Source organism: Rana temporaria, chromosome 6 (assembly GCF_905171775.1).
Source record: "Rana temporaria chromosome 6, aRanTem1.1, whole genome shotgun sequence".
Classification (NCBI taxonomy): domain Eukaryota; kingdom Metazoa; phylum Chordata; class Amphibia; order Anura; family Ranidae; genus Rana; species Rana temporaria.
Genome location: NC_053494.1, coordinates 221,537,036 through 221,564,452, shown reverse-complemented (window position 1 = coordinate 221,564,452; position 27,417 = coordinate 221,537,036). Strand labels below are relative to the sequence as shown.

Sequence of the window (27,417 nt, the reverse complement as noted above, 5' to 3'; positions counted from 1 at the left end):
ATGTGAATGGGTAGAGGTACGATGTACCCCATACTCATTCACATAGGGTGGGGGGCCGGAATCTGGGGACCCCTTTATTAAAGGGGTCTCTCAGATTCTGATAAGCTCTCCGCCCGCATACCCCGACAACCAACGGCCAGGGTTGTCGGGAAGAGGCTCTTGTCCCTATCGACATGGGGGCAAGAGTGCTTTGGGGTGGGGGGGCAGTGCCCCCCTCCCCCACAGCACACACTCCCCCATGTTGAGGGCATGTGGTCTGGTATGGCTCAGGAGGGAGGGGGGCGCTCGCTCGTCCCCACCCCCATTCCTGTCTGACCAGACTGCGTGCCTGGGATAAGGGCTTGGTTTGGATCTTGGGGGGGGGGGGGGGCACGCTATTTTTTTGGGCCCCGGTTTAACCCCTTATGTTCCAGACCAAGCCTAAGAGCCTGGTATGCACCTGGAGGGAACCCACCTTATTTTTTTTGGGGGGGTCTGGAGTTCCCCTTCATGAACAGCGATCTGTCATTTACACATGTCAGTCCCATCCCCCCCCCCCTACAGTTAGAACACACCCAGGGAACATATTTAACCCCTCCCTCGCACCTAGTGTTAACCCCTTCCCTGCCAGTGGCATTTTTTGAGTAAGCAATGCATTTTTTACAGCACTGATCGCTGAAAAATGCCAATGGTTCCAAAAAAGTGTTCGATGTGTCCGCCATAATGTCGCAGTACCGATAAAAATCGCTGATCGCCCCAATAACTAGTTAAAACAACAAAACAAAAAAATTTGTAGACGCTATACCTTTTGCAAAAACCAAACACTAAACGCTATTTGCGATTTTTTGGAACCAAAAAGATGTAGAATACGTATCGGCCTAAACTGAGGGGTTTTTTAGTTTTTTGAATATATATTTTTGGGGATATTTATTATAGCAAAAAGTAAAAAGAATTTTTACATATGTGGGCGGGACTTACGCAAGTCCCGCCCACATATATAAACATCGTTCAAACCACACATGTGAGGTATTGACGCGTGCGTTAGAGCGAGAGCAATACTTTTACCACTAGACTTTCTTTGTAACTATAAACTGGTAACCTGGAAAAAAAAGAAAAAGGTCCCCTATGGGGATATTCACGGAATTCATTTTGGCCCCATTGCAGGAGTGTTTCCAATAGTAAAGCGTGACATGTAAGGTATCTATTTACTCAGTGTAACATCATCTTTCACATTATCCCCAAAAATTGGGCTCACTTTTGTGTTTTGTTAATTTTTAACCACTTGAGCCCGGACCATATTTCTGGTCAATGACCGGGCAAGTTTTTGTGATTCGGCGCGGCGTCGCTTTAACTGACAATTGCGCAGTCGTGGGACGTGGCTCCCAAACAAAATTGGCAACCTTTTTTTTCACACAAATAGATTATTAAATGTGCGTGTTTACTTCTGTCTTTAACACCTCCCCTTCAGGCTGGAAAGCATCAGATCAGGGGAAACAAAAAAAAAAAAAAAGCTCTCATTCCATTGCAGCTTGGTTCCTACATGTGTGATGAACTGAGCATGCTCAAACACTTAGAAAAAAAATATCCTTTCTTTTTAAAAGGTGAAAAACACTCATTGGATGCTCATAGAGCGTGGTTTGGATTAATTGCAGGTGTGCCCAATTACAAGCTCACCCAAACTAGAGACTGCAATTTGGTCATGTGATTTCAATTGCTTCATTACTAGCACTGTTATAAAAAGCTTGGATCGATCATTCCTCAGCTGCCCTCAGAAGGGGCAGGCTGGCAGAAATGCTGTTGCTAAACACAAATGTGGTTTGTTGCATGGGTTTTGTTTTATTTTGCCAATGGTTTTGGTTTATTTTTAAATAATGTTCACTTTGATGTATTTGTCTATGTGGCCTTATTTTATGAAAAATGTGTAAAGCTATGGTTAATTAGAATTTTGAAATGTATTTTTGTTTGTTTGTCTTTTTTTGCTTTCCTTGTTTTGTTGACCAATAAAAATTACTTTAAAATTGTTAAGTTTGTCTTTTGTTACTTTTTCATGCTACATATGTTGACAGCTGCAGCTGAAATCGGTTTGGGCCTAACAAATTATGTGTGATTTTTGTCTAAGCTTCTTTCCTGGTGTGTAATCATGAAATGTTTGCCATGTTTATTCTCCCTGACTTTAAAGACAAAAACTGGTAAGTATTTTATTTATTCTGCAGTGGTCCTCAGCCCTCAAGTACCCCCGACAGGACATGTTTTGGGGATTTCTCTTATCAAGAATTGCTGTCCAGACTATTTTAAAGCACATGTGCAAGATGAAGGAAAACCTGCAAACATGGCCTGTGGGGGGGGGGGTTTGCTATTGGTGGACAGGCTTGACGTGCTGATTTACAGCACTGTGCTTAAATCTAGCGCAAGGCAATCCTATTCAAATTGTGGGTGTTTGAGGGAAGCCAAGTGAGTGTTAGAACCCCTGCTTTGTGTTTTTTTATTTTTGTGTTGAGCTTTGTGTCCCTTTTCTTAAAATTGGCTTCACTTCCTGTCACACAGCTGAACAGGAAGTGAGGTTAAAACCCTACCAGTGTCATTTCTTGGGGACACCGGTCAATCTAACTAGTGTCCCCATTAAGCAAATTGCACTCCAGCACTGCTGTGTACACCCCAAATCATGGGTCTTCAAACTACGGCCCTCCAGTTGTTCAGGAACTACAATTCCCATCATGCCTAGTCATGTCTGTGAATGTCAGTGCATTACAAGGCCTCATGGGATGTGTAGTTCTACAACAGCTGGAGGGCCGTAGTTTGAGGATCCCTGCCCCAAATGATTATTTAGTTTGGGGTTTAGTAAAGGCAAAGCCACTCTGCAGTACAAGCATAGTTGCTGAAAATCAGAGAGGAAGCACTGATGGTTTTAACATCCAATCCTGTAGAAGCAAAGTTGTTTTGTTTTCTTCCTTGCTTTGCACTTGTAGGAGTGGATTTGCCTTTAGTAAATGGACCCCAAAGTCCAAGATCCCTAATAATTTGGGGTGTACACAGCAAAATGCTAGAGTGCAATTTACATAATGGGAAACTATTTAGATTGATCTGTGTCCACAAGAAAATATATTAGTAAGGTTTTACCCTCACTTCCTGTTTGGCTATGTGACAGGAAGTGAATGAATTAGAAAGGGTGAAGACACCTCACAAATGTTGTCACTATCAGGGGTGCACACATCCCCAAAAAAATGAGCAGATAATACTTATTTGCAAATTAATAATTTTTTAGTTAACATTGGGTGGGGTGCTCTAACACACACATTCCTACATATTAGCAACGCTCTATCCTGGCCTATTGGCATGGTTATATTTTCTTAGGGCTCTCAATAAAACTCTATGAAATTTGTGCTTAAACTAGAACCAGGGGCGGACTGACAACTCATGGGGCCCCCGGGCAATAGAAGATTATGGGGCCCCTCTGGCTTACAGATGACCACCACGCCAGGAGGTAGTGCAGAGGCGGGCAGCTAAAATCTTGGGATATTCACATTAAAAGCATGTCATTTTCGGACATATCAGGGACAGATCTAAAAAAAACACAGATTTTTACATACTGTCCCTGGTTTTACTGAGCCTGGCAACCCGGATGGGGCCCCCTAGTGGCATGGGGCCCTCGGGCAGTGCCCGAGTGACTCAATGGTCAGTCCGCCCCTGACAAGAACTATAATCAACAAGTTTTATTTTCTTTCATTTTGGATAGAGTGAGGGAGGGTTATAGGCCCTGTCAGTTTATTTTGGATTATCTGTGTCCAATTGGGGAGATTTGCCTTCACTTCCTGCCCCATAGCCAAACAGGAAGTGAGAGAAAAACTATGCAAATTAACCACTTCCCGCCCAGCCTATGGCCGATTTACGTCCGGGAAGTGGTTACACAATCCTGACAGGACGTCCTGCAGGATTTCATGCCGCACGCGCCTGTGGGGGCACGCAGCGCGGCGATCGGTGATGCGGGGTGTCAGTCTGACACCCTGCATCTCCGATCTCGGTAAAGAGTCTCTCACGGAGACGGAGACTCTTTACCACGTGATCAGCCGTGTCCAATCACGGCTGATCACGATGTAAACAGGAAGAGCCATCGATGGCTCTTCCTCACTCGCGTCTTACAGACGCGAGTATAGGAGAGCCGATCGGCGGCTCTCCTGACAGGGGGCGTTCGCGCTGATTGTTTATCAGCGCAGCCCCCCCTCGGATCACCACACTGGACCACCAGGGATGCCCACCCTGGACCACCAGGGTGTGCAAAAAAAAAAAAATTATAGAACAAAAAAACAAAAAGCATTAAAAAATAAGAAAAAAGATGCCAATCAGTGCCCACAAATGGGCACTGACTGGGAAAATCAGTGCCACCCCACAGTGCCCATCCATGCACAGTGCCCACCTATCAGTGCCCACCTGTGCCACCCATAAGTATCCATCAGTGCCACCCATAAGTGCCGCCCATAAGTATCCATCAGTGCCACCCATAAGTGCCGCCCATCTGTGCCGCCCATCAGTGCCGCCTATGAGTGCCCATCAGTGCCGCATAGCAGCGCCGCCAATCAATGCCACCTCATCTGTGCCGTCAGTACTACCTCATCGATGTCCATCAGTGCCATCTCATCGGGGCCCATCAGTGCCGCCATATCAGTGCCCGTAATTGAAAGAGAAAAACTTATTTACAAAAAAATTAACCTAAAAAAAGAAAAAGGTTTTTTTGTTTCAAAATTTGCAGTCTTTTTTTAGTTGTTGCGCAAAAAAAAAACGCAGAGGTGATCAAATAACAACAAAAGAAAGCTCTATTTGTGGGGAAAAAAGGACGCCAATTTTGTTTGGGTACAGTGTTGTATGACCGCGCAATTGCCATTCAAAGTGCGACAGTGTTGAAAGCTGAAAATTGGCTTGGGCGGGAAGGTGCGTAAGTGCCTGGTATGGAAGTGGTTAAGGGAATCCAGTGCCCCCCCAGAACTAGTGTGTGTGTCCCCTGAAAATTACTGGGCGGGGTTATACAAAAACAGGGTGTGACCTTGACAGGAAGGGGTGGGTCATTTTTCTATTAGGAGGTGCAGATATGTAGTCAGGCCTAGGGCAGAACCAAACCTTAATATACTACTGCATATTAGGGCTTATTTAGACCGGAACCGATTTACAGCGTGTTTTTATATTGTGGGAGGAAACCCACGCAGGCACAGGGAGAACATGCAAACTCCATGCAGATGCTGTCACGGGCGGGATTCGAACCAACGACTCTTTTGCTGCTAGGTCAAAGTGCTATACACTACACCACTGTGGTGAACGAACATGATTGCAGCTGAAAGCATGAGATCTATTTTTTTTTTTTTCAATACCATGCTTTCCAGCCTTATTGACCCCGCCTCTCTCCATAAAGAGGACCTGTCACACACTAGTCCTATTACAAGGGATGTTTACATTCCTTGTAATAGGAAGAAAACTGATCATTTTTTTTTTATTTTTTTATTTCAGTGTAAAACATTATAAAACTAAATAAAAATAAATAAGAAAACCCCAAAAAAAAATTTTAAAGCGCCCCGTCGCGACGAGCTCGCGCACAGAAGCAAACGCATACGCGAGTAGCGCCCGCATATGAAAACAGTATTCAAACCACACAAGTGAGGTATCGCCGCGATCGTTAGAGTGAGAGCAATAATTCTAGCCCTAGACCTACTCTGCAACTCAAAAAATGCAACCTGTAGAATTTTTTAAACGTCGCCTATCGAGTTTTTTAAAGGGTAAAAGTTTGACGCCATGCCACGAGCGGGCGCAATTTTTAAGCGTGACATGTTGGGTATCATTTTACTCGGCGTAACATTATCTTTCACAATATAGAAAAAAATTGGGCAAAATGTATTGTTGTCTTATTTTTTAATTCAAAAAAGTGATTTTTATCCAAAAAAAGTGCGCTTGTAAGACCGCTGCGCAAATACGGTGTGACAAAAAGTATTGCAATGACTGCCATTTTATTCCCTAGGATGTCTGCTAAAAAAAAATATATAATGTTTGGGGGTTCTGATTAATTTTCTAGCCAAAAAATTGTGATTTTCACATGAAGGAGAGAAGTGCCAGAATTAACCCGGTGGGCAAGTGGTTAAAGTACTCATGGCTATAAAGAATAGAGTCATTGCTCATTAAAAAAAAAAAAAAAAAGGGGGTCCCTCCAAATTAAATTACCAGGCCCTTCAGGTCTGGAATGGATATTAAGGGGAACCCCGCCGTAAAAACCCCAAAAAAAAAAGACGTGCGGTTCCCGGCAAATATCCATTCCAGACCCTTCAGGTCTGGTGTGGATTTTAAGGGGAACTCCACCCCAAATTGAAAAAAAAAATGGCGTGGAGTCCCCCTAAAAATCCACACCAGACCCTTATCCGAGCACGTTGACCTGGCCGGCCGCAGAAAAGAGGGGGGGACAGAGTGCGGCCCCCCCCCTCTCCTGAACCGCACCAGGCCACATGCCCTCAACATGGGGAGGATGTCCCCATGTTGATGGGGACAAGGGTCTCATCCCCACAACCCTTGCCCGGTGGTTGTGGGGGTATGCGGGCGGGAGGTTTATCAGAATCTGGAAGACCCCTTTAACAAAGGGGACCCCCAGATCCTGACCCCCCCCCTGTGTGAAATGGTAATGGGGTACATTGTACCTCTACCATTTCACCCCAAAAAAAATGTCAAAGTGATAAAAATGACAGTAGCCGGTTTTTGACAAATCTTTTAATAAAGTCTTCTTTTCTTCTTTCCTTCGGGGTTCTTCCGCTGCTTCTTCTCGTCCACATCTTGCCCGACGTCTTCTTCTATCTTCTCAGTCCGTCCTTCCGCCTTCTGGTCCCGCATCTTGCCCGTTGTCTTCTCCGTCCGCCTCCTCGTCCGCATCTTGGGTCTTCTGCGGTCTTCTTCTCGGTCCGCCGCCTTCTCGTCCCCTGCGTTTGAATTGTAATTGGCCGCCGTTTTCCCGCTCCTGGGACCCGCCCCCCTCTGACGCCACAAGTAAACTCCTTAGAAGGTCATGTGCGTCAGAGGGGGGCGGGGTCGCAGAGCGTCACACAGCGGGGGAATTCAATTTCAATCGCGCCGCCCGGAGAAGAAGTTCCCGCCGTGTCACACTCATGTGACCCCGCCCCCCTCTGACGCACATGACCTTCTAAGGAGTTTACTTGTGGCGTCAGAGGGGGGCGGGTCCCAGGAGCGGGGAAAACGGCGGCCAATTACAATTCAAACGCAGGGGACGAGAAGGCGGCGGACCGAGAAGAAGACCGCAGAAGACCCAAGATGCGGACGAGGAGGCGGACGGAGAAGACAACGGGCAAGATGCGGGACCAGAAGGCGGAAGGACGGACTGAGAAGATAGAAGAAGACGTCGGGCAAGATGTGGACGAGAAGAAGCAGCGGAAGAACCCCGAAGGAAAGAAGAAAAGAAGACTTTATTAAAAGATTTGTCAAAAACCGGCTACTGTCATTTTTATCACTTTGACATTTTTTTTGGGGTGAAATGGTAGAGGTACAATGTACCCCATTACCATTTCACACAGGGGGGGGGTCAGGATCTGGGGGTCCCCTTTGTTAAAGGGGTCTTCCAGATTCTGATAAACCTCCCGCCCGCATACCCCCACAACCACCGGGCAAGGGTTGTGGGGATGAGACCCTTGTCCCCATCAACATGGGGACATCCTCCCCATGTTGAGGGCATGTGGCCTGGTGCGGTTCAGGAGAGGGGGGGGGCCGCACTCTGTCCCCCCCTCTTTTCTGCGGCCGGCCAGGTCAACGTGCTCGGATAAGGGTCTGGTGTGGATTTTTAGGGGGACTCCACGCCATTTTTTTTTTCAATTTGGGGTGGAGTTCCCCTTAAAATCCACACCAGACCTGAAGGGTCTGGAATGGATATTTGCCGGGAACCGCACGTCTTTTTTTTTTTGGTTTTTACGGCGGGGTTCCCCTTAATATCCATTCCAGACCTGAAGGGCCTGGTAATTTAATTTGGGGGAACCCCTACACATTTTTTTGTTTGTTTTATGAATGAATCCCTTTAGAATTGTCAGAGCCGACAATTCATTATAGCCGCGTGTGAATTTTTAAATGACTTTTTTCCTTCAGAATGTCACTTTGTGCAGGGGGAGTTCTAAGTGCGGGAAAAATGCGCTATTTCACATGCTGACATTACACCCCCCCTAGGTACGAAATTTAAAGGAATATTTCACTTTTATTGTTTCACTTTAAGAATTATTAATTTCACTGCTCCCGAAAAAACGGCCGTTTTAAAAAATAAAAAAAGCATTGATACATGTTCCCTGGGGCAGGACTGAGGTCCCCAAACACTTTTTAGGACTAAACTTGCAGATTAGCCTTTAAAATGAACACTTTTGATTTCTCCCATAGACTTCTATAGGGAGTTCGGCGCGGCTTTACATATTAGTTTCAATGCGCCGGCTGCTACGCTGGTTCATGCGCCTGATTAAGCCTCCACCCGGAGTACTAATTAATGCATGAACCAGCGCAGCGCACATAGCTTAGTAAATCAGGCCCATAGTGTCACATGATTGTGAAGTGGAAGGAAAATGATAAATGATACAAATAAATGTGAAAAGTGTGGGGGGGAGGGGCATTTGTATTCAGCCCCCTTTACTCTGATAACTAAAATCTAGAGGAACCAATTGTCTTCAGAAGTCACCTAATTAGTAAATAGATTCCACCTGTGTGTCATTTAATCTCAGTATAAATACAGCTGTTCTGTGAAGCCCTCAGAGGTTTGTTGGAGAACCTTAGTGAACAAACAGCATCATGAAGGCCGAGGAACACACCAGACAGGTCAGGGATAAAGTTGTGGAGAAGTATAAAGCAGGGTTAGGTTATAAAAAAATCTCCCAAGCTTTGAAGATCTCACTTAGCTTCTGTTCAATCCATCATCGGAAAATGGAAAGAGTATGGCACAACCGCAAACCTACCAAGACATGGCCGTCCACCTAAACTGACCGGGCCGGGCAAGGAGAGCATTCATCAGAGAAGCAGCCAAGAGGCCCATGGTAACTCTGGATATAAAGATCTATATAGAGGAATCAGGACCTCCTTCCTCCTGCTGGTGATCCCTCTAGTGATATAAAGATCTATATAGAGGAATCAGGACCTCCTTCCTCCTGATGAAGACCCCTCTAGTGATATAAAGATCTATATAGAGGAATCAGGACCTCCTTCTCCTGATGAAGACCCCTCTAGTGATATAAAGATCTATATAGAGGAATCAGGACCTCCTTCTCCTGATGAAGACCCCTCTAGTGATATAAAGATCTATATAGAGGGATCAGGACCTCCTTCCTCCTGCTGGTGATCCCTCTAGTGATATAAAGATATATATAGAGGAATCAGGACCTCCTTCCTCCTGATGAAGACCCTTCTAGTGATATAAAGATCTATATAGAGGAATCAGGACCTCCTTTCTCCTGATGAAGACCCCTCTAGTGATATAAAGATCTATATAGAGCAGTGGTCTCAAAGTACCAGCCCGCGGGCCATTTGCGGCCCGCGGACCAGTTATAAATGGCCCGCAGGCAGGGTGGAAGTGGGGGGAGCAAAAAAAAAAAAAATGTTTAATTAAAAAAGACAACAGTAAAGTTATCCCCATTTTTTTTAATATTATGAAAGATAATGTTACACCGAGTAAATTCATACTCAACATGTCACGCTTCAAAATTGTGTCCGCTTGTGGAATGCCGACAAACTTTTTTACCCTTTAAAATCTTCATAGGCGACGTTTAAAAAAATCTACAGGTTGCATGTTTTAAGTTACAGAGGAGCTAGAATTATTGCTCTCTCTACCAATCGCGGCGATACCTCACATGTGTGGTTTGAACACCGTTTACATATGCGGGCGCTGCTCGCGTATGTGTTCGCTTCTGCGCGCAAGCTCGTCGGGACGGGGTGCGTTTTCTGGCTCCTAACTTTTTTAGCTGGCTCCTAGATTCCAAGCAAATTTGTCAAACCCTGACTTACACCAGTGCTGGTGGTAATAATGCGCTCGCTCACACCAGTGCTGGGGATTAATAATGTGTTCGCTGACACCAGTGCTGTTGTTTTTGAAGTTTGAAAGTTTGCATGCGGCCCCCCATGGCATATGAAAACTTGTCTTGTGGCCCTCAGGTAATTTGAGTTTGAGACCCCTGATATAGAGGAATCAGTACCTCCTTCCTCTAGCGGTAAATACAGATCTATATAGAGGAATCAGGACCTCCTCCTCCTGGTGATCCCTCTAGTGATATAAAGATCTATATGGAGGAATCAGGACCTCCTTCCCCCTGATGAAGACCCCTCTAGTGATATAAAGATCTATATGGAGGAATCAGGACCTCCTTCCCCCTGATGAAGACCCCCTCTAGTGATATAAAGATCTATATAGAGGAATCAGGACCTCCTTCCCCCTGATGAAGACCCCTCTAGTGATATAAAGATCTATATGGAGGAATCAGGACCTCCTTCCCCCTGATGAAGACCCCCTCTAGTGATATAAAGATCTATATAGAGGAATCAGGACCTCCTTCCTCTAGCGGTAAATACAGATCTATATAGAGGAACCTGAGAGTCTCTCACCTGTCCCCATGGCTGGGAAGGCCACTGAGGTCGCTCGTTGTCTCTCACACATGTGCAGGGCATCCGTTATGCACTTCCCTACTAAATCTGGTTTATTTTGGCCGGCGACATGTATTATATTCTTACAATGGAGGTTTCCTCCTTTAGTGACCACATACCCATTGTTGGGTTGGATTCCTGGAAAAAAATGAAATACATATGTGAACAATGATGTAGGAGTTCATCTTTGGATATCTGGGTCAACTGGAGAAAAATCACATGAATAAAGAAAGGAACCCCCGAAAAATCCACAGTCAAATTTTTTTTTTAGCTCAACTGCTGGAGGTACCTGGAGGATAAGATACCCCATTTTACCCGCTATCTTTTGCCTTTTAAAAAAAACAAAATTGTAAATTAATATCAGTTTTGACATGAACAGAACCAGAAATTCGAAAGGCTTAATTTTACAAATAATGATTCTTCATTAATTTGGGACCACGATCATTGAAAGTCACAAAGACATAAAAAATAATATCTATTTTATTATACTGCGGCGCTTACCCCAAGAGGAGCCGCTTGGTATGACGGATTCTCTGTTCTTCCATGACTCTGTGAACTGCTCTGTCCCCTCTGACACACCTGGCTAGTAGAGTTACGCGAGTGGATCAGGCCGAGCAAAAGTTTGGCCCTAACATCGCCTGTTTGCCCATTCGATGAACATACGAATTTGCAGGGCATTCTGCGGATGTTCGCCCCGCCGAATGCCCTGCAATGCACTGCATGCTGCACAGTGCATTCTAAGCCTTGATTGGGCAAAGCTTTGTCCAGTCAGGGCACAGTGAATAGCCTGGTGAGGCTGCATTTGATGGGCGCTGGTGAGGCTGCATTAGGTTTCTCCTAGGGCGGCAAAATTAGGTTTCTCCTAGGGTGTCAAAATTCCTTGCACCAGCCCTGCCCTAACCTATATAAGAACTGTCAAATGGTGGAGCCTGCAGTAGGCGGTCAGCCTCCACTGACGGCGGAGAGTTTCATTTGGGTCTGGCAGTGCCAGCGGGCGTCATGATTGACGATAGATCTACTTCGGGGAACATTGTTTTTTTATATTTAAAAAAAAGAAATTGTCAAAAAAACTCTTATAAGTCTGAAGCCTCGTACACACGATCAGTTTTCCAGACAGGAAAACTGTGAGAAGAGCTTGTGGCCGGGAATCTGGGCTCCTCGCAGTTTTTCGGACAGGAAAACTGCCCAAAAACAACCAGACAAAAAAAAGAGAACCAGTTCTCTTTTTTCCAGCCGGGAAATCCGGCGGACTTTTGCCCAGCGTTTTTTGGTAGTTTTCCTGTCAGAAAAAAACGGCCGTGTGTAGGGGAAAGACTGACTGAGCAGGTTCTCGACTTTCTCCTCGGGATTTTCGACAGGAACTTTTCCCCTCGGAAATCCTGTACGTGTGTACGAGGCATTAGATGTGGCCCATCAGTTCTGAATCATATGCCGAAAACCCTATTTGATGGAAATCTTTTCATGCTGTTGTGGAAATTTTATAAAAGATGCATTTAATATGTATTGTCATAGTGTCGCACAGTGTTAGTACTCCCGCAGCCCCCTCTAAAGAGCTGACTGGGGCAGACTGACGCTGGTTGAGTCCCGTCTGGTAGTGGAAAACTTCCTGGGATTGGAGAGAGGTGTTTGCAGAGTGGAGATATGTCCGCCAGCGAAGGGCCACTGTGCATTGCACAGAACGATCGTCTGGGGGGATATGTTCGCTCCGCAAGGACATTATTGGTTATAGGCGGATGTACGCTCTTGTCTCTGCTGTGTCTGATCAGCACACTTCGAGTTTTGTAGCATGCACCTGCAGATAGCCTCCCATCCACAAGGAACGGTAGTATAATCCGGGTATGCGTTGTTTTCTGTAACAACTCAGAATAAGGATTCCTATCCGTGGTAAATACGGGAGTCTTTGAGTTGTTATGGTCAGAGACGGAGTTCATCTTTGTTCAGCCATGGGGATTCCTTTGTTTAGTTGAGCAACATGGCTTCCAGGTAAAGACATACACCCTGTCTCTGCTCAGACACACCCATAGGACTCCTTTAGCCGTTATTCATTGGTTGTTTGTATTAACTCATCCTGTTGGAAGGATTTCCTGTTAGGTAATTTCCTGTGTAAAGGTTACTTCCTGTGAAATCACTTCCCATGGAGGAAGTGATTGGCTGCTGGAGTTATCACTTCCTGTTTGTCATTTGCTTTTGTGATTTATGAATAAAAAGCCGAGCTCACACATCGCTGGGCAGTCATGCTAATGGAGCTGAGATGTAAGCCAACTCCTTGCTCTTCCCATGAACTTCCTATTTAAGCCATGCCTTTGCACTTCCTGTTTGCCAGATGATTGTGCTCTCTCTCTCCAGCCAATATCTCACTCTTGTCTCTCTTGCTTCAGTCCGAATCTTCACTACCACTCACTACCAACTTTGGCTTGTTCCTTGACTATGCTTCTGCTTGATCCCTACCTGCTTTATCTGCTACTGGACCATGGCTTGTTCGCCTCCTGGTGGGGGCGATCCTGAGGACTGCGAACCTGGTACTAAAATGCAGAAAAACCCATCTCCACCATCGGGAACTCTAGTGAACACCGGTTAGTGCTTAGACCCTGCACCATGGGTGAGCCTGTATCCCCCCCGCCAGTGTGGCTTGTGTCAGGGCTGAGCTTCTGCTAGTTACTTGCAGCTCTTTTTTTTCAGTGCTCAAGGCTGCTTAGATGTCGGTTAATTACCAGTGGTTATTTTCCACAGTGACTCACCTGTTTAACATCACCTGCCTCATTAGTCCAGCCTACAGCAAGCCCCTTCTGGCTATTTAAACAGCTTTGCTCATTCCCTCTGTGCCCTCGCGTGGTCAACATCTCCAGTGTGTCTCTGCTGTGTTCCTGTGTATGACTTGGCCTGGCTGACGTTTCTTCTGATTCCTGATCTTGGTTTTTGGCTTCTGACAATGGTGACTTCTGGTTTTCCTACAGCTGATATTTTCGCTATTACTTGCTTACAATAGCTTAATGATCACTGTTTCACTGTTTGGAGGTGGCCATTTTGGTAGAGGCAAGGCTTTGCTTCCTCATCTCAGAGCCTCCAGCTAGGAGAACAGTGAGCAGCACAGTGACATTGTCATCAAATCTCCTAATACTAGCAGTCATAGGCAGCCATGTCTTACATACTTTATACTGCAGATCAGGGATGGACTGGCCATTGGGACTACAGGGAGTTTCCCGGTGGGCCGATGGCTCAGTTGGCTGGCTTCAGTGACAGCGGACCGCCGCCCCCCTCCGCTCCTCTGTCTCTCCCTTCCTGCAGCGCTCACCTCCTCTCCCTGCCCACAGCGCTCACCTGGGGGGGCACAAAGAAACAGGGGGAGTACCAAAGGAGCAGGGGGGATGACAGAGGAGCATGAGGGAGGGCACAGACAGCTGACTCAACAGCTATGGCCTGGGAGTTTCCCACTTCTGCCTAATCTTGTCCCATAAGGGGGGGGTACCGAACTGATTCTTTGCCCCCGTGAAATAATGTCTAGCTTCCCCACTGGTACTGCCTATAAGAGTACCAGTACCAGGATGTAACGGTATGGCCCGTGATACCCAGAGACTTTTGAAGGATACGGGGTACTCCTGTGCCAGCTTCACTAATGACTCTTGGGTCTAGGGTCATCCTATGTCCAATAGGGGCATAGGATGACTGAGAAATGATATCATGGATTACATGAGATGGGACAGTAATGATAATTCATGTATTGCAGGATATCTTGAAATATTACAAGTTTTTAATTCTGAACACAACAGGTCAATAGAGTGTCTCCTTCAATGTGGAACATAAGACTGTTGAGATGTTGATTGATGTTAATCGCCTCCAGCTACCTGGCTGTAGTGAGGAAAGCTTGCTGTGATTGCATTCTATTGTCTATTGTGTTAATTAAGCCTGGCTCCTAAGATATTTCATTGTGTATGCTAATGACACTGTATTGTGTGAAAGTCTATTGATGATAAGATGTGGAATGTGACTTAGCTCCTTCTAAAGGTCAGACGTCTGTGTATTGTGTATCAGGTGAGAACAGCTTGTCGCGGAGTCAGAACGTCTGGGTAATGATTAGTAATTAGCTCATCTGAATGTCATTATCTAACAGAATGTGTATTGAAGTTCCTTGTGTCATGTTGTGGGTGGAGTAGAGCCATTGTCCATATTTGGTTTCTAACTGTATATAACAAGCTGAGTTTACTATTAAAATATTCATTTGTTTGGAACCAGAAACAGAGCTTGTGTCTCGTTATTCTGGGGAATGGAATGGGTACTGTCTGCTGGATTGTGGAGTGTCGGATAAGCTGTCTTGGGTTGGTGGAATGGAATATCGTAAACAGTGTTAACCCCTGACCGTTACACAGCCGTTCTACTCTAATAAATGGCTAGTGGCTAGTGAAGGGGGAGAGGGGGCTTGGGTGGCCGGGGGGGGGGGGGGGTGCGGGAGTTGTCCGGCCGCTGTGGAAGAGACCTGTCAAAGTGGGCCAGTCTGGATGAAGTCCGGGGGCAAAATTTTTGTCCCAGTCCAGCCCTGCTGCAGATACGTAGCCATGTAAAAAATGATTGATAAAGTTTCTTACCCAGCATGGCACATTCAGTTTCTATATAAGGCCCGGCTCCTTCCAGGATGGCTTTAGAGACTCCTGCAAGAACACAACATATCAGCTTCACATTCCCAAAATGCGATTCAGTATTTGTTTCGTGAGAACCAGAAACATATTCTTCTACCTATTCGGTTGGTTTGCGCAAAATTTATAGCGTTTACAAAAAAAGGGGATAGTTTTATTGCATTTTTATCATTTTTTTTTACTACTAATGGCGGCGATCAGCGATTTTTTTCGTGACTGCAACATTATGGCGGACACTTCGGACAATTTTGACACATTTTTGGGACCCTTGTCATTTTCACAGCAAAAAATGCATTTAAAATGCACGGTTTACTGTGAAAATGACAATTGCAGTTTGGGAGTTAACCACAAGGGGGCGCTGATGGAGTTATGTGTGACCTCATTTAACTGTAGGGGGGTGTGGCTGTAAGTGTGACATCATCGATTGTGTATCCCTATAAAAGGGAACACACGATCGATGACGGCGCCACAGTGAAGAACGGGGAAGCTGTGTTTACACTCACCTCTCCCCGTTCTTCAGCTCCGGGGACCGATCGCCGGACTCCAGCGGCGATCGGGCCCACGGTTCCCGGAGCTTCGGACCGGGTCAAGGGCGCGCGCCCGCGACCCATGGCTGGGTACTAGCATGTGCCCAGCCGTGCCATTCTGCCTACGTAAATGTGCAGGAGGCGGTCCTTAAGTGGTTAAAAATATTTTTTTTTGGAGAAACAAAATAAAAAATGTATTAAGAATAAAACAGTTGGCAAGTACAGTATATCACAGTATCAGCAGGACAGCACTGTAAGGTGGATTTCCCAACATGTTTCGCCCATATCCGGCTTCTTCAGGGGAGGCTGTCCAGTTCTGAAGTACAAGCCTTCTGTATCGCCTAAAATAGATCCAAATGTCGCTGCTGGAGCCCCTTGGGATACAATATGCTGTCATTTAACGTCAGTTTTGGAGATCAACACTAGAGGTCACTGACAGCACTTTAAAATCCCTTGGAATTAAAGGGGTTGTAAAGGAAAATGTTTTTTCACCTTAATGCATTAAGGTGAAAAGACTTCCGAGTGTGTTGGTACCTGCATGTTGCAAATCCCGTGAGGGGTGCACCGGAACTTCACTCCGGGTCAGAATCTGCAGAAATCCTCGCTGTACCCATCTCAGGCTCCCTCCTTCACAAACACAAAGTCTTTGTCTTCTATATGTTTCCATACTTACCGGCCTTCCCAGTCCAGCGTCGTTCACCTAAGACTTCTGGTTTAATCAAAAATTTTTTTTACTATAAACTAAAACTTTGGTTTGTTCTTCCACGACAGTCCCAGTTTCTCATGCAGCCCCTTGAATAAATTATTTGCCCCCCCTCCTGCTCTGTCAGGTAGAAAACACTCAATGGCTCAGTGGCTTGTATTGTGGGCTCTACTCTATGTGGTCTTATGGTGAGGTTGCTCCGGTCATCTCCCAGTTCTCAAAAACGATCTTCACCTTTTATGGGCCCAGCAACATTCTTGGGAATACCTGATTTAAGGTTGAACGTGTTATTGGTTGAGTTGACGATGACGTCACACCTTTCCTTCGTTATATCTCCAGTTTTCACCTGGTAGGTGAGAGATCCAATCTTCATTTCATAAACATTCTGCGCCGGGCTTTTCACATTCCCGAAGAAAGCTACAAAACAGATCACAAGGGCAAGAGGTCAGCAAAGCCCCATTATTGTATTGCAGATCATCACTATAAAATCTATTTTTAGGCCACTATATTTTTACAGATTATATATTATATTTTTACTGGCTCTTATTGGTTACGTGATAAGATGAGGCACTGGGATCTTGATCTGGAGTGTAGAATTCAGCTTTACTTTCATATGAGAATAGCATTACAGGTGTGAGAACAGGATTACAGGTGTAAGAACAGCATTACAGGTGTGAGAACAGGATTACAGGTGTGAGAACAGCATTACAGGTGTGAGAACAGCATTACAGGTGTGAGAACAGCATTACAGGTGTGAGAACAGCATTACAAAACTGAGAACAGGATTAGGCCTCGTACACATGATAGGTTAACCTGAGGACAACGGTCTGATGGACTGTTTTCATCAGCCAAAACCGATCGTGTGTGGGCCCCATAGGTTATTTAACCATCGGTTAAAAAAAAGCCAACTTGCTTTAATTTAACCTATGGATTCCTAACCAATGGGAAAAAAACGATCGTTAGTAAGCACAACCATCGGTTAAAAATCCATGCATGCTCAGAATCAAGTCGACGCATGCTCGGAAGCATTGAACTTGGTTTTTTTCAGCACGTCGTTGTGTTTTACGTCACCGCGTTCTGACACGAGTGAGAACAGCATTACAGGTCTGAGAACAGCATTACATGTGTGAGAACAGCATTCACTTTACGGTCAACACAAAAGACAAGGGGCACTCTTTACGTCTAGAGGAAAAAAGATTTCATCTCCGAAAGCAGAAAGGTTTTGTCACAGTAAAAGCTGTGAAAATGTGGAACAGACTCCCTCCAGAGGTGGTCTGGCCAGCTCAGTAGATTGCTTTAAGAAAGGTCTGGATACTTTTCTAAATGTACATAATATAACTACTAACATTTATAGGTAAAGTTGATCCAGGGAAAATCCGATTGCCTCTCGGGGGATCAGGAAGGGTTTTATTTCCCCTGCTGTAGTAAATTGGATCTCATGCTCTGCTGGGGTTTTTTGCCTTTCTCTGGATCAACAGTAGGTATAGAATTGGGTATATGGGATTGTACGATATTTTTTATGGTTGAACTGGATGGACTTGTGTTTCTTTTCAACCTGACTAATTATTACAGGTGTGAGAACCGCATTACAGGTCTGAGAACAGCATTACATAAGAGAGCAGAGAAAACAAACGTCTTTCCTGCGCAGAATGTACAAGCATATATGAACACACAGACACTAGTATATCACTACAGTGCCATCTATAGTTTGGAGAGCATAGCACTTCCAACAGCTATCGTAAAAAAACATTTAGCCTGTGTAGCACCTAAAATAGGTATCAGTTTTTGTTTGGCATAAATTTGGCCTGTTATAAAAATCATACTGCTGAAATGTAATAAAGCAATCTACATTCAGAAAAAAGTAACCATGGACATTTGGCCCCATTGGAGACTTTGCACATTCCGTAAGGGCAATGAGATTCAAAGTTGGCAGTCTATGGAGTCTATAATGTTCCTGCACAGAGCACGGATATAACTTACATTGGGGTTTTCGTTCTTTCTTCTGTCCTCCAGTGTTGATCTTATTCTCCAGCTCAGAGGAGAAAGCCTGAAATCAACAATACAGTATTTAGAGTGGAGAACCACAAGAATTCATATACAGTGAAACCTTAGATTGCGAATAAGGCGGTTAACAAGCGTTTTGCAATACGAGCATGTAACGGAACCCCAAATGGGACAGGGGTTAACGCCGTTTAAGATATTCCATTCCCTACAAGAGACCCACTTAACATCCAACAGTCCAACATTAAGATGTACTCCCCGAATTATCCTACATGGTTCTATGGAGACACAATATCAAAGAGGTCTCGCGGGGGTCACTATAGGATTTGCTAGAGGTGTTCGGTTCACATTGGGGAGATAGACTGACTGACCCCGAAGGTAGATTCTTATTTCTGAAAGGAAAATTAGGAGGGGTTGACTACACCTTGGCAAACGTTTATGCCCCCAATGTGAACCCGGTCAAATATGTAAGCAAAATTCGAAGGAAATTAAAAGATTTCGAAGTAGGACATGTGGTGTTAATGGGGGATCTTAATTTTTGTATGAATCCCGTTCTTGATAGTTCGTCCCGGGCACAGGGGACTAGTAGTGAGCAGTTAAAAGAATTGAAACAACAAATGTTACATAATCAAATGATAGATGTATGGCGAACCCTTCATCCCAAAATCTGCGATTACACTTTCTACTCCCCTGTGCACGGGACATACTCAAGGATAGATTATATCCTCATAGACCATAGATTACTAGAGAGGGTAATGAATACGGGAATTGAGATTACGACAATCTCAGACCATGCCCCTATAACTATAAAAATTAGTACATCACTACAGAAAACAAACCCACCGGTGTGGAGACTGGACAAAAGTTTACTTGAGGACGAAGAGGTGGTAGGGAGAGTCCAAAAGGAACTGGAATTCTATTTCCGGGAGAACGACACAGAGGGGACCTCGGGGGCAACCCTATGGGATGCTCACAAAGCATATATAAGAGGGATCTTTCTTGCTGAGGGTGCAAGGAAAAAGAAAGAAAGCACCAGGAAATTTAAAACTTTAATAGAAGAAATTTATAAGTTGGAACTAGACCATAAAACACAGGGCCAAAAGAGAGAAACACTCCACGAATTGACTCTAAAAAGAGATGAATATAGAGCATTCTCAGAGCAAGAAACAAGGAGACTACTAAATAGAAGGTACAGAGAAAGATACATCTGGGGGAATAAATCTAGTAAGAACTTAGCTAGAATGGTACAAAAAAGAAAATTAGAAACTGTGACGGTATCGGTATGATATCCCCGTCAAGCATTCCCTCCTCTCCATACAAGAACATCACAGAATCATCCACACATGAGTCAAGACTGGATGCTGGAACCAAGACTGATTTATTGGCAGCTTGCTGCTGGTTATAAATACAGTTTTACAAGCTAAATCCTTAATCAAGGAACAATGGGAGCTCCACCCCCTTTTCACCCACTCTGGAGTTCTCATACAGAATATAGCCAGACAATTCGGAGCCGACCTGAGACACATTTTCTTTAAATAATGACATCAGGGAAGTTAATTACAAGGTGTACAGAACACATTAGCTGGGCAGCCTGGCACCGCATAATGAAGCAATCAGAATACATAACATGAGTCATCTCTAGTCACAGCAAACAGGGTTAACATCCCTTTGAAATAAGAAACTAGCTGCAGACGGGTCATTAACATGTCAATAGCTTGTAACACATGAATCCATTTTACCTCTAACCCACAATTTAACCAAGCAGGGAGATTTACACTGACATATCCTTCACAATGGCCCCCCTTTTTCTCCCTGCTCCAGCAAACCCGGTTGGACCTTCCCTGGTCCAGTAGGGTTGACAGGTTCAGAGCTTTTAGTCCGAGGTTAACTCCGTTTGGCGTGACTGACCTCCCTTGGCAACTGCTTCAGACTCAGGTATGCCACCGGGTCGTCAGATCACACGCCGGTCAGTCCCCAAGTCTTTGTGCGATCTGCAGAGTCACCAGAAGTCAGTGTGAAGACAGCGAATGGGTCTGTGCGCCGCCATCTAGGTGTCCCGCTATGGGAGGGGCAGGTTATGGCTCTGAAGTGACAGTCACAGAAGATTCATAAAAAGAAAAAGTTATATTTGTTGAAATGCTGTAGCACTGGTGCTCAGAGTCCGGGGGGGGAGGGGACTCAGAGCCCCATAAGGTCAGCCACCCCCTGCTCCCTCCGCAGCCGCCGGTTCTCCTCTTTGAGCTTCTCCAGCTCCATCTCCAGTTCATGGAGCCTGGGGGGGTCAGCCCGCTGTGACCTCAGGTGGTTGTTCTCCTCCTCCATGCGGCTTATGCACTCCTCCAGCTCTATGTACTCACGGATCAGATCCTGCTTGCTCATGTCCTGCAGGCTCTCCACGTGGTCCTTCATCATCAGGAACTGGGTGGTGGTGTAAGGGGCCACCGGTGGGCCCTTGGCGAACATCTCGGCCCGCATCTGGGGCGCCCGCTGCGATTCCATCTCCTCCAGTCGCTTCTTCTCCTCCCAGGTCCGCTGGTTATATGACTTCCAGGACCTCTTCTTCTTGGAGGGTAGCTGGCGGTGCCTCTTTCTGCCCAGCTCCCTCCAAGGCCCTCCGGCTCATGGCTGTCGCCCATGACCAGCTGACAATGGTGTTCCCTGTTGTCCGTAATAACAGATTGTACCATGAGAGCTTCGTAAGGGGTGCCCAATGGTTCTTCCTGACCCAGCTCCTGGGGATCCCAAGCCGAGTCTACACAATGGGCTGCTGCTGGTGGGCGGTACCCAGGTTGAGACCAATTTGACCTGGTGTTGTCACTCATGGGGCAATTCTGCTTGAAGTGACCGAGCTGTTTGCACCGGAAGCAGCGTTGTTCGTTGTCCTCCTGGCGTGGATAGCGAGGGCTCGATGTCATCGGTCTGTTAGGCGGTTGGTATCTAGCGGCTGGTGGGTGTGAGGGCACCGTTGGTCGTGGAGGTTGTACCCGTGGTGTGACCTGGTTTGTCTTGCGAGTATCCGCATATTCATCCGCCAACTTCGCGGCCTCTGGTAGAGTCATGGGCCTGCGATCTCTCACCCAATCTTTGACGTCCGTCTGGATGTGATTGTAAAATTGCTCCAGGAGCATTAGTTGCAAAATGTCCTCTGCGGTGGTTGCCTGGCTGCTGTTAACCCAGTTAGAGGCCGACAGGGACAACTGGCATGCCCACTCCGCGTAAGAGTCTTTCGTGGTTTTGCGTGAGTCCCTGAACTTCTGTCGGTGGGACTCTGGGGTTACTGCATAACGAGCCAGGAGCACTTCTTTAACCCTGGCGTAGCTATGGATATCCTGATCTGGCACGGTCCGGAAAGCATCAGAAGCTTTGCCTGACAGTTTGCCTGACAATATTGCAACCCACTCTCTTCTAGCTATTCGGTGCAGGTTACATTGTCGCTCAAAATCCGCCAGGTAGTTATCAATCTCACAGTCCTTTTCATCAAAAGCTTTAAAAGCGCTAAACGGAATCTTCCTTGTGTCTGCTGTGCTGTACTCACTGTTCGGAGAAGGTGCGGCTGCTTGTTGGACTGCTGCCAGTTTTAACTGTAGTTCTGCGTCCCTTATTTGTTTATCCTTCTGTAGCTCTGCGTCTCTTATTTGTTTAGCCTTCTGTAGCTCTGCGTTTACTAACAGGTCCATCACTTTCAGCACCACATCCGGCGTTGGGTTCGGGCCGAACCACGCTAGCTTCTCTCTCATTAGCTTGTTGGCTGGCGATTCCTCCTCCTGAATCACTGGTGTCTCCATCTCTTGTACTGCTGGCGTTGCTGCAATCCCGTCCTCCTGGTCTAGCTCCATTGATTCTGCTATGATGACCCGCTTGGTTTTGTTGCTAGCAATCCTTCCACGAACTTCCAGTAGTTCTTCCAGTGTCGGCTTGGAATCCGGGTGTGAAGGGGAGTAGAAGGGAAAATCCCGCTGCTACCAACCAATTTGTGACGGTATCGGTATGATATCCCCGTCAAGCATTCCCTCCTCTCCATACAAGAACATCACAGAATCATCCACACATGAGTCAAGACTGGATGCTGGAACCAAGACTGATTTATTGGCAGCTTGCTGCTGGTTATAAATACAGTTTTACAAGCTAAATCCTTAATCAAGGAACAATGGGAGCTCCACCCCCTTTTCACCCACTCTGGAGTTCTCATACAGAATATAGCCAGACAATTCGGAGCCGACCTGAGACACATTTTCTTTAAATAATGACATCAGGGAAGTTAATTACAAGGTGTACAGAACACATTAGCTGGGCAGCCTGGCACCGCATAATGAAGCAATCAGAATACATAACATGAGTCATCTCTAGTCACAGCAAACAGGGTTAACATCCCTTTGAAATAAGAAACTAGCTGCAGACGGGTCATTAACATGTCAATAGCTTGTAACACATGAATCCATTTTACCTCTAACCCACAATTTAACCAAGCAGGGAGATTTACACTGACATATCCTTCACAGAAACTTCATTGAAAAGATCAAGAAAAAGAATGGGGAACTAGCCAATTCAACTAGGGATATAGCTGAAGTCTTTAGAAACTATTACGAAGGCCTTTACGACGTACAACAAAAGAATTGGAACCCCGGTGAGAAAGAGGCCAAAATAAGGGCAGTGTTACAGAAAGCAAACTTGCCTAAGGTAGATGACCAAGTAATCGTAAAAATGGAGGAGCCTATAACGGAGGAGGAAATAGGCTACGCCCTAAAAAACTCAGCTAAGGGGAAAAGTCCAGGGCCGGACGGCTTTACGACCTTATATTTGCAAAAGTTTAGTTCCATTCTGATACCTAGACTCTGCCGCTATTTCAACGGGCTGGGGACCGATTATGAGATGAGTCGTGAGGCACTGGAAGCAACAATTACCGTAATAAAAAAAAGAGGGAAAAGATAAACACACTTTGCTCAGGCTTTCGGCCCATTTCATTATTAAATGCAGATACGAAACTGTATGCCAAGAATCTGGCCGAACGCATGAAGGGGATAATGACAACCATGGTACATCCGGACCAGGTGGGCTTTATACCAGGTAGGGAGGGTAAGGACAATGGGGTCAGGGCTCTCCTTCTCCTTCGGCAAATTAAAGAAAGTGGGTCCCCCGGTCTACTCCTGTCAGTGGACGCCGAAAAAGCGTTTGACAGGGTAGACTGGGGGCTCATGACTCAAACGCTAGAAAACATAGGAATTGGCCCGAGGATGATGGGGAGGATCAAAACTCTGTACTATCACCCTTGCGCCAGGATTAAAATCAATGGGACCCTATCTGCACCTTTGGAGATGAGGAATGGGACCAGGCAGGGGTGCCCCTTGTCCCCTCTCCTTTTCGTTCTCTCGCTGGAGCCTCTCCTGGCAATGGTACGGAACAACTACGATATTACAGGAGTCAAAATTGGAGAAGAGGAGCACAAAATAGCTGCCTTCTGGGACGATATTCTATTCTTCATAAATAGCCCCAGAACTACACTTCCTAATCTAATGGCAAACCTAAAAACAGTATGGCGAGGTCTCAAATTTTAAAATGAATATTTCTAAGACGGAGATTTTGAACGTCAATATTTCTAAGGAGGAAAAACGATACCTTCAAACGGCGTTCAATTTCTCATGGCAAAAAGAGATAAATTACCTGGGCATAAAACTAGCACACTCCCTAAAGAAAATGTATAGAATCAACTACATCCCCCTGTTAAATGAAATTAAACGAGAAATTAAAAACGATCTACAACCGACCAATTTCATGGTTCGGAAGGGTAAACGTTGTAAAAATGGTCTTAGTCCAAAAAATATTATATAAATTTGAAATGGTCCCAGTAGCATTGCCACAGACGTACATTAAAATAATAAACTCTCTGCTGATGAATTACATTTGGAAAAATAAAAAACAGAGGATCTCTGCCCAAGTATTGAAACAGAATAAGAAAATGGGCGGATTGGCGGTCCCAGACATCAGAAAATATTACTATGCAACGGTCCTCTCACGGGTTATAGAGTGGGCCAAAGAAAACCATGACAAAAGATGGATGAATATTGAATGCGCACTCACAAGGGCACAATTGGGGAGAATAATTTGGAACCCACCACAATACAGAACTTTATACACTTCCACACACGAAATTACATTTAACGCACTTCGGGTCTGGGATAGACTACACAAACAATTGAAATCGAAATTTAACTCTCCACTGATGGATCTTAAAGATAATGAATACTTTGCACCAGGGACTAAAGAGGTAGGTGGAAATTGGATTAGAAATAGAATTCAGGTTAGGGATACAATTCAAAAGGGAAACATTTTGACACGTCACGAGATTATAGCCAAGATTGAATTTATAAAGTTAGATGAATAGCGATACTCACAGCTTTCACTTTTTATTAAGCACCTACCCCAACCCCTGCGCCCAGGTGAGGAATATACACCGATCGAAAAACTTTGTACTATTGATAGTTCAAAAGGTAATATTTCCAAAATATATAGGTTTCTGTTGAAAGGGGAAGAGTCAGAGATTCCAAAATACATTTTAAAATGGGAAAGAGAATTGGATGCACCGAGAGGGAAAACGTCAGCAGCAAGAATTATCATTATGACTCATACCTCCGCAATAGATGCAAGGACCGCCGAGATGAATTTTAAATGCCTAACGGGGTGGTACGCTACCCCAGATAAAACCAGCAACTATAGAGAACGGCAGTCAGCAGACTGCTGGAGAGGATGTGCCGTAAGGGGGACGATGGCTCACCTGTGGTGGGACTGTCCAAAAATAAAAAAGTATTGGAAAAAAATTCTGTCACTGATTAAGGTAATAATCAAAAAAGAGATAAAAGAAGATCCATGGGTAGTTCTGTTCCACGTGGGGGAAGAGACCATTAAAGAATATAAAAGATCCCTGACTCCCCACCTGCTCAACGCAGCTAAACGATTGATACCTAAAAAGTGTAGGGGAGTAGAAAGCCCACAAGTGTGGGAGTGGATGGAATCTGTGGAGGATACCTATAGGAGGGAGGGGTGGAAGGACGGGGTTGACGAGGAGAGCGTAGGTCACAGGGATAAATGGGCAAATTGGAAAGAGTTCAAAAAAACTAGGGAGTATGCGGAAAATTTGAGAGAGTTACAGAAAGGTTAAGTATTATTAGGTCTATATTAGTGAAGGAAGGGAAGTGGAGTCACGAGATGGCGGGGCGGAGGGAGTAGGGAGGGGGGGATAGCCGGCTCAATTCATGTATTTCTTTATTCCTTTTTCTAAACGTCAACTTACTTTTTACTTAAATTGACAACAAGAAGGGAAGGAGAAAAAAAAAAAAGAAAAAAAAAAAAAGATATTCCATTCCCAAACCCAAGACAGCTATCGACACTCCACAATCCGGCGAACACGAGCCATACGAATTCCCCCAGTAATGAGACACAGCTCTGTTTGAGGTTCAAAATGAATAGACTCTTTAATGAGAAAATCAGGCTCTTATATACAGTTAGTAACCAAAATGAACAATGACTCGACTCCACCCACATCATCAAACAATGAGCCTAATACACATCTTTTTGGTAGACATTCTGGCACCAGCTCTGACATAATTTACATGAGCTAATTAACTAATAATTTACCCAGACAAGGTGCCTCCGAGATATGACTTTTCAAGGTAGACATCCCGGCTCCTCTCACCCGCTATACAATATACATTCTTTTAGTAGACATTCTGGCACCAGCCCTGACATACTTTACATGAGCTAATTAACTACAGCTGATAAGTCAGACATCTGACCTTTAGACTGTCTGTTAACTTGCAATACACACATTATCATCAATAGACCTTCACACAATACAGGGTCAATTAGCACAACACAATGACAGATCCTTAGAAGCCATACTAAATTCATTTACATCACAACAGACAACATTAACACCTAACAGTCGGTGTTCCCACATTGAAGGAGTCACTCTTTCAATTAACCTGTTGAGTTCAGAATCAACAACCTGTAAATAGTTCTTACAGATATCCTGGAATACATTGTGGATTACAGACCCATGTTAAAGCAATCCAAGACATCATTTCTCAGTCATCCTATGCTCCTAGTGGACATAGGATGATTTTAGACATAAGAGTCATCGGTGAAGCTGAAACAGGAGTATCTCATACTTTTGAAGAGCTTCTGGGTCCCACGGGCCATTCCGTTACAGAGCATTTTTTTTTTTACATCCTGACTCGATTTGCGAGTGTTGTTGCGCAAAACGAGTAGGATTCAAGAAACAGGGAGGCACAGTACCACATGTGGCCAGAGGTGTGCCAAGCAGAGCCGCTCTGAGCCAATCGGAGCCAATCAGAGCCTTTCCAAGGTTTTTCCAAGTTCAGCTGAGCTGTCCCTGTGCCTTTCTGAGTATTTCCGAGGCTCTCCAGTGCCCCCCCCCACCTCAGGCCACATGCGGTACTGCATGCCATAGAAGTCAATGCGGAACAAATTATTTTAGTTTTCATTGACTTCTATGTGGAAACTCGCTTTGATATGCGAGTGCTTTGGATTACGAGCATTCTCCTGGAACGGATCATCCTCGTAATCCAAGGTTCCACTGTAATATGCTCTTACTTCACTCTTCTAATCACAATCACATGAAAACTCTTCATTACCTTTATAGTTTCCGGGTCACTTGGGTGAAGCATGAAATCCACTTGTTTCAGATATTGGAGTTGATTTCTGCTGCTGAACTCCAGAATCTCCTCATACATGGAGGCAGCCACAATGTTCCTGGGGAATCCCAGCATTCCAGTTCCGATTGCTGGGATGGTGATGGATCCGTACTGTTTGGCTTCTGCGGCGCTCAGACAATCACTCAGAATTTTTCTCAGAATCTGCCAACAAATAAGATCAGATGGTAAACGTTTCCGTGGAAGGAAGTTTATTAAAGCGCTTGTTATTAAAAAAA

At 45.1% G+C, this 27,417-nt stretch overlaps 1 protein-coding gene across 1 annotated transcript in view; it reads right to left on the bottom strand.

Moving 5' to 3' along the window:
• The window catches only part of LOC120944285 (protein mono-ADP-ribosyltransferase PARP14-like), a 62,719-nt gene that overhangs the window by 13,228 nt on the left and 22,074 nt on the right, over nucleotides 1-27,417 (bottom strand). Inside the window, exons 5-9 of the mRNA XM_040358310.1 lie at nucleotides 27,122-27,343; nucleotides 18,453-18,519; nucleotides 16,740-16,889; nucleotides 15,195-15,257; nucleotides 10,576-10,752 (exon numbers count right to left, since the gene is read on the bottom strand). Of these exons, the coding sequence (XP_040214244.1) occupies nucleotides 10,576-10,752; nucleotides 15,195-15,257; nucleotides 16,740-16,889; nucleotides 18,453-18,519; nucleotides 27,122-27,343 (679 nt within the window). The remainder of the gene's footprint in view (nucleotides 1-10,575; nucleotides 10,753-15,194; nucleotides 15,258-16,739; nucleotides 16,890-18,452; nucleotides 18,520-27,121; nucleotides 27,344-27,417) is intronic.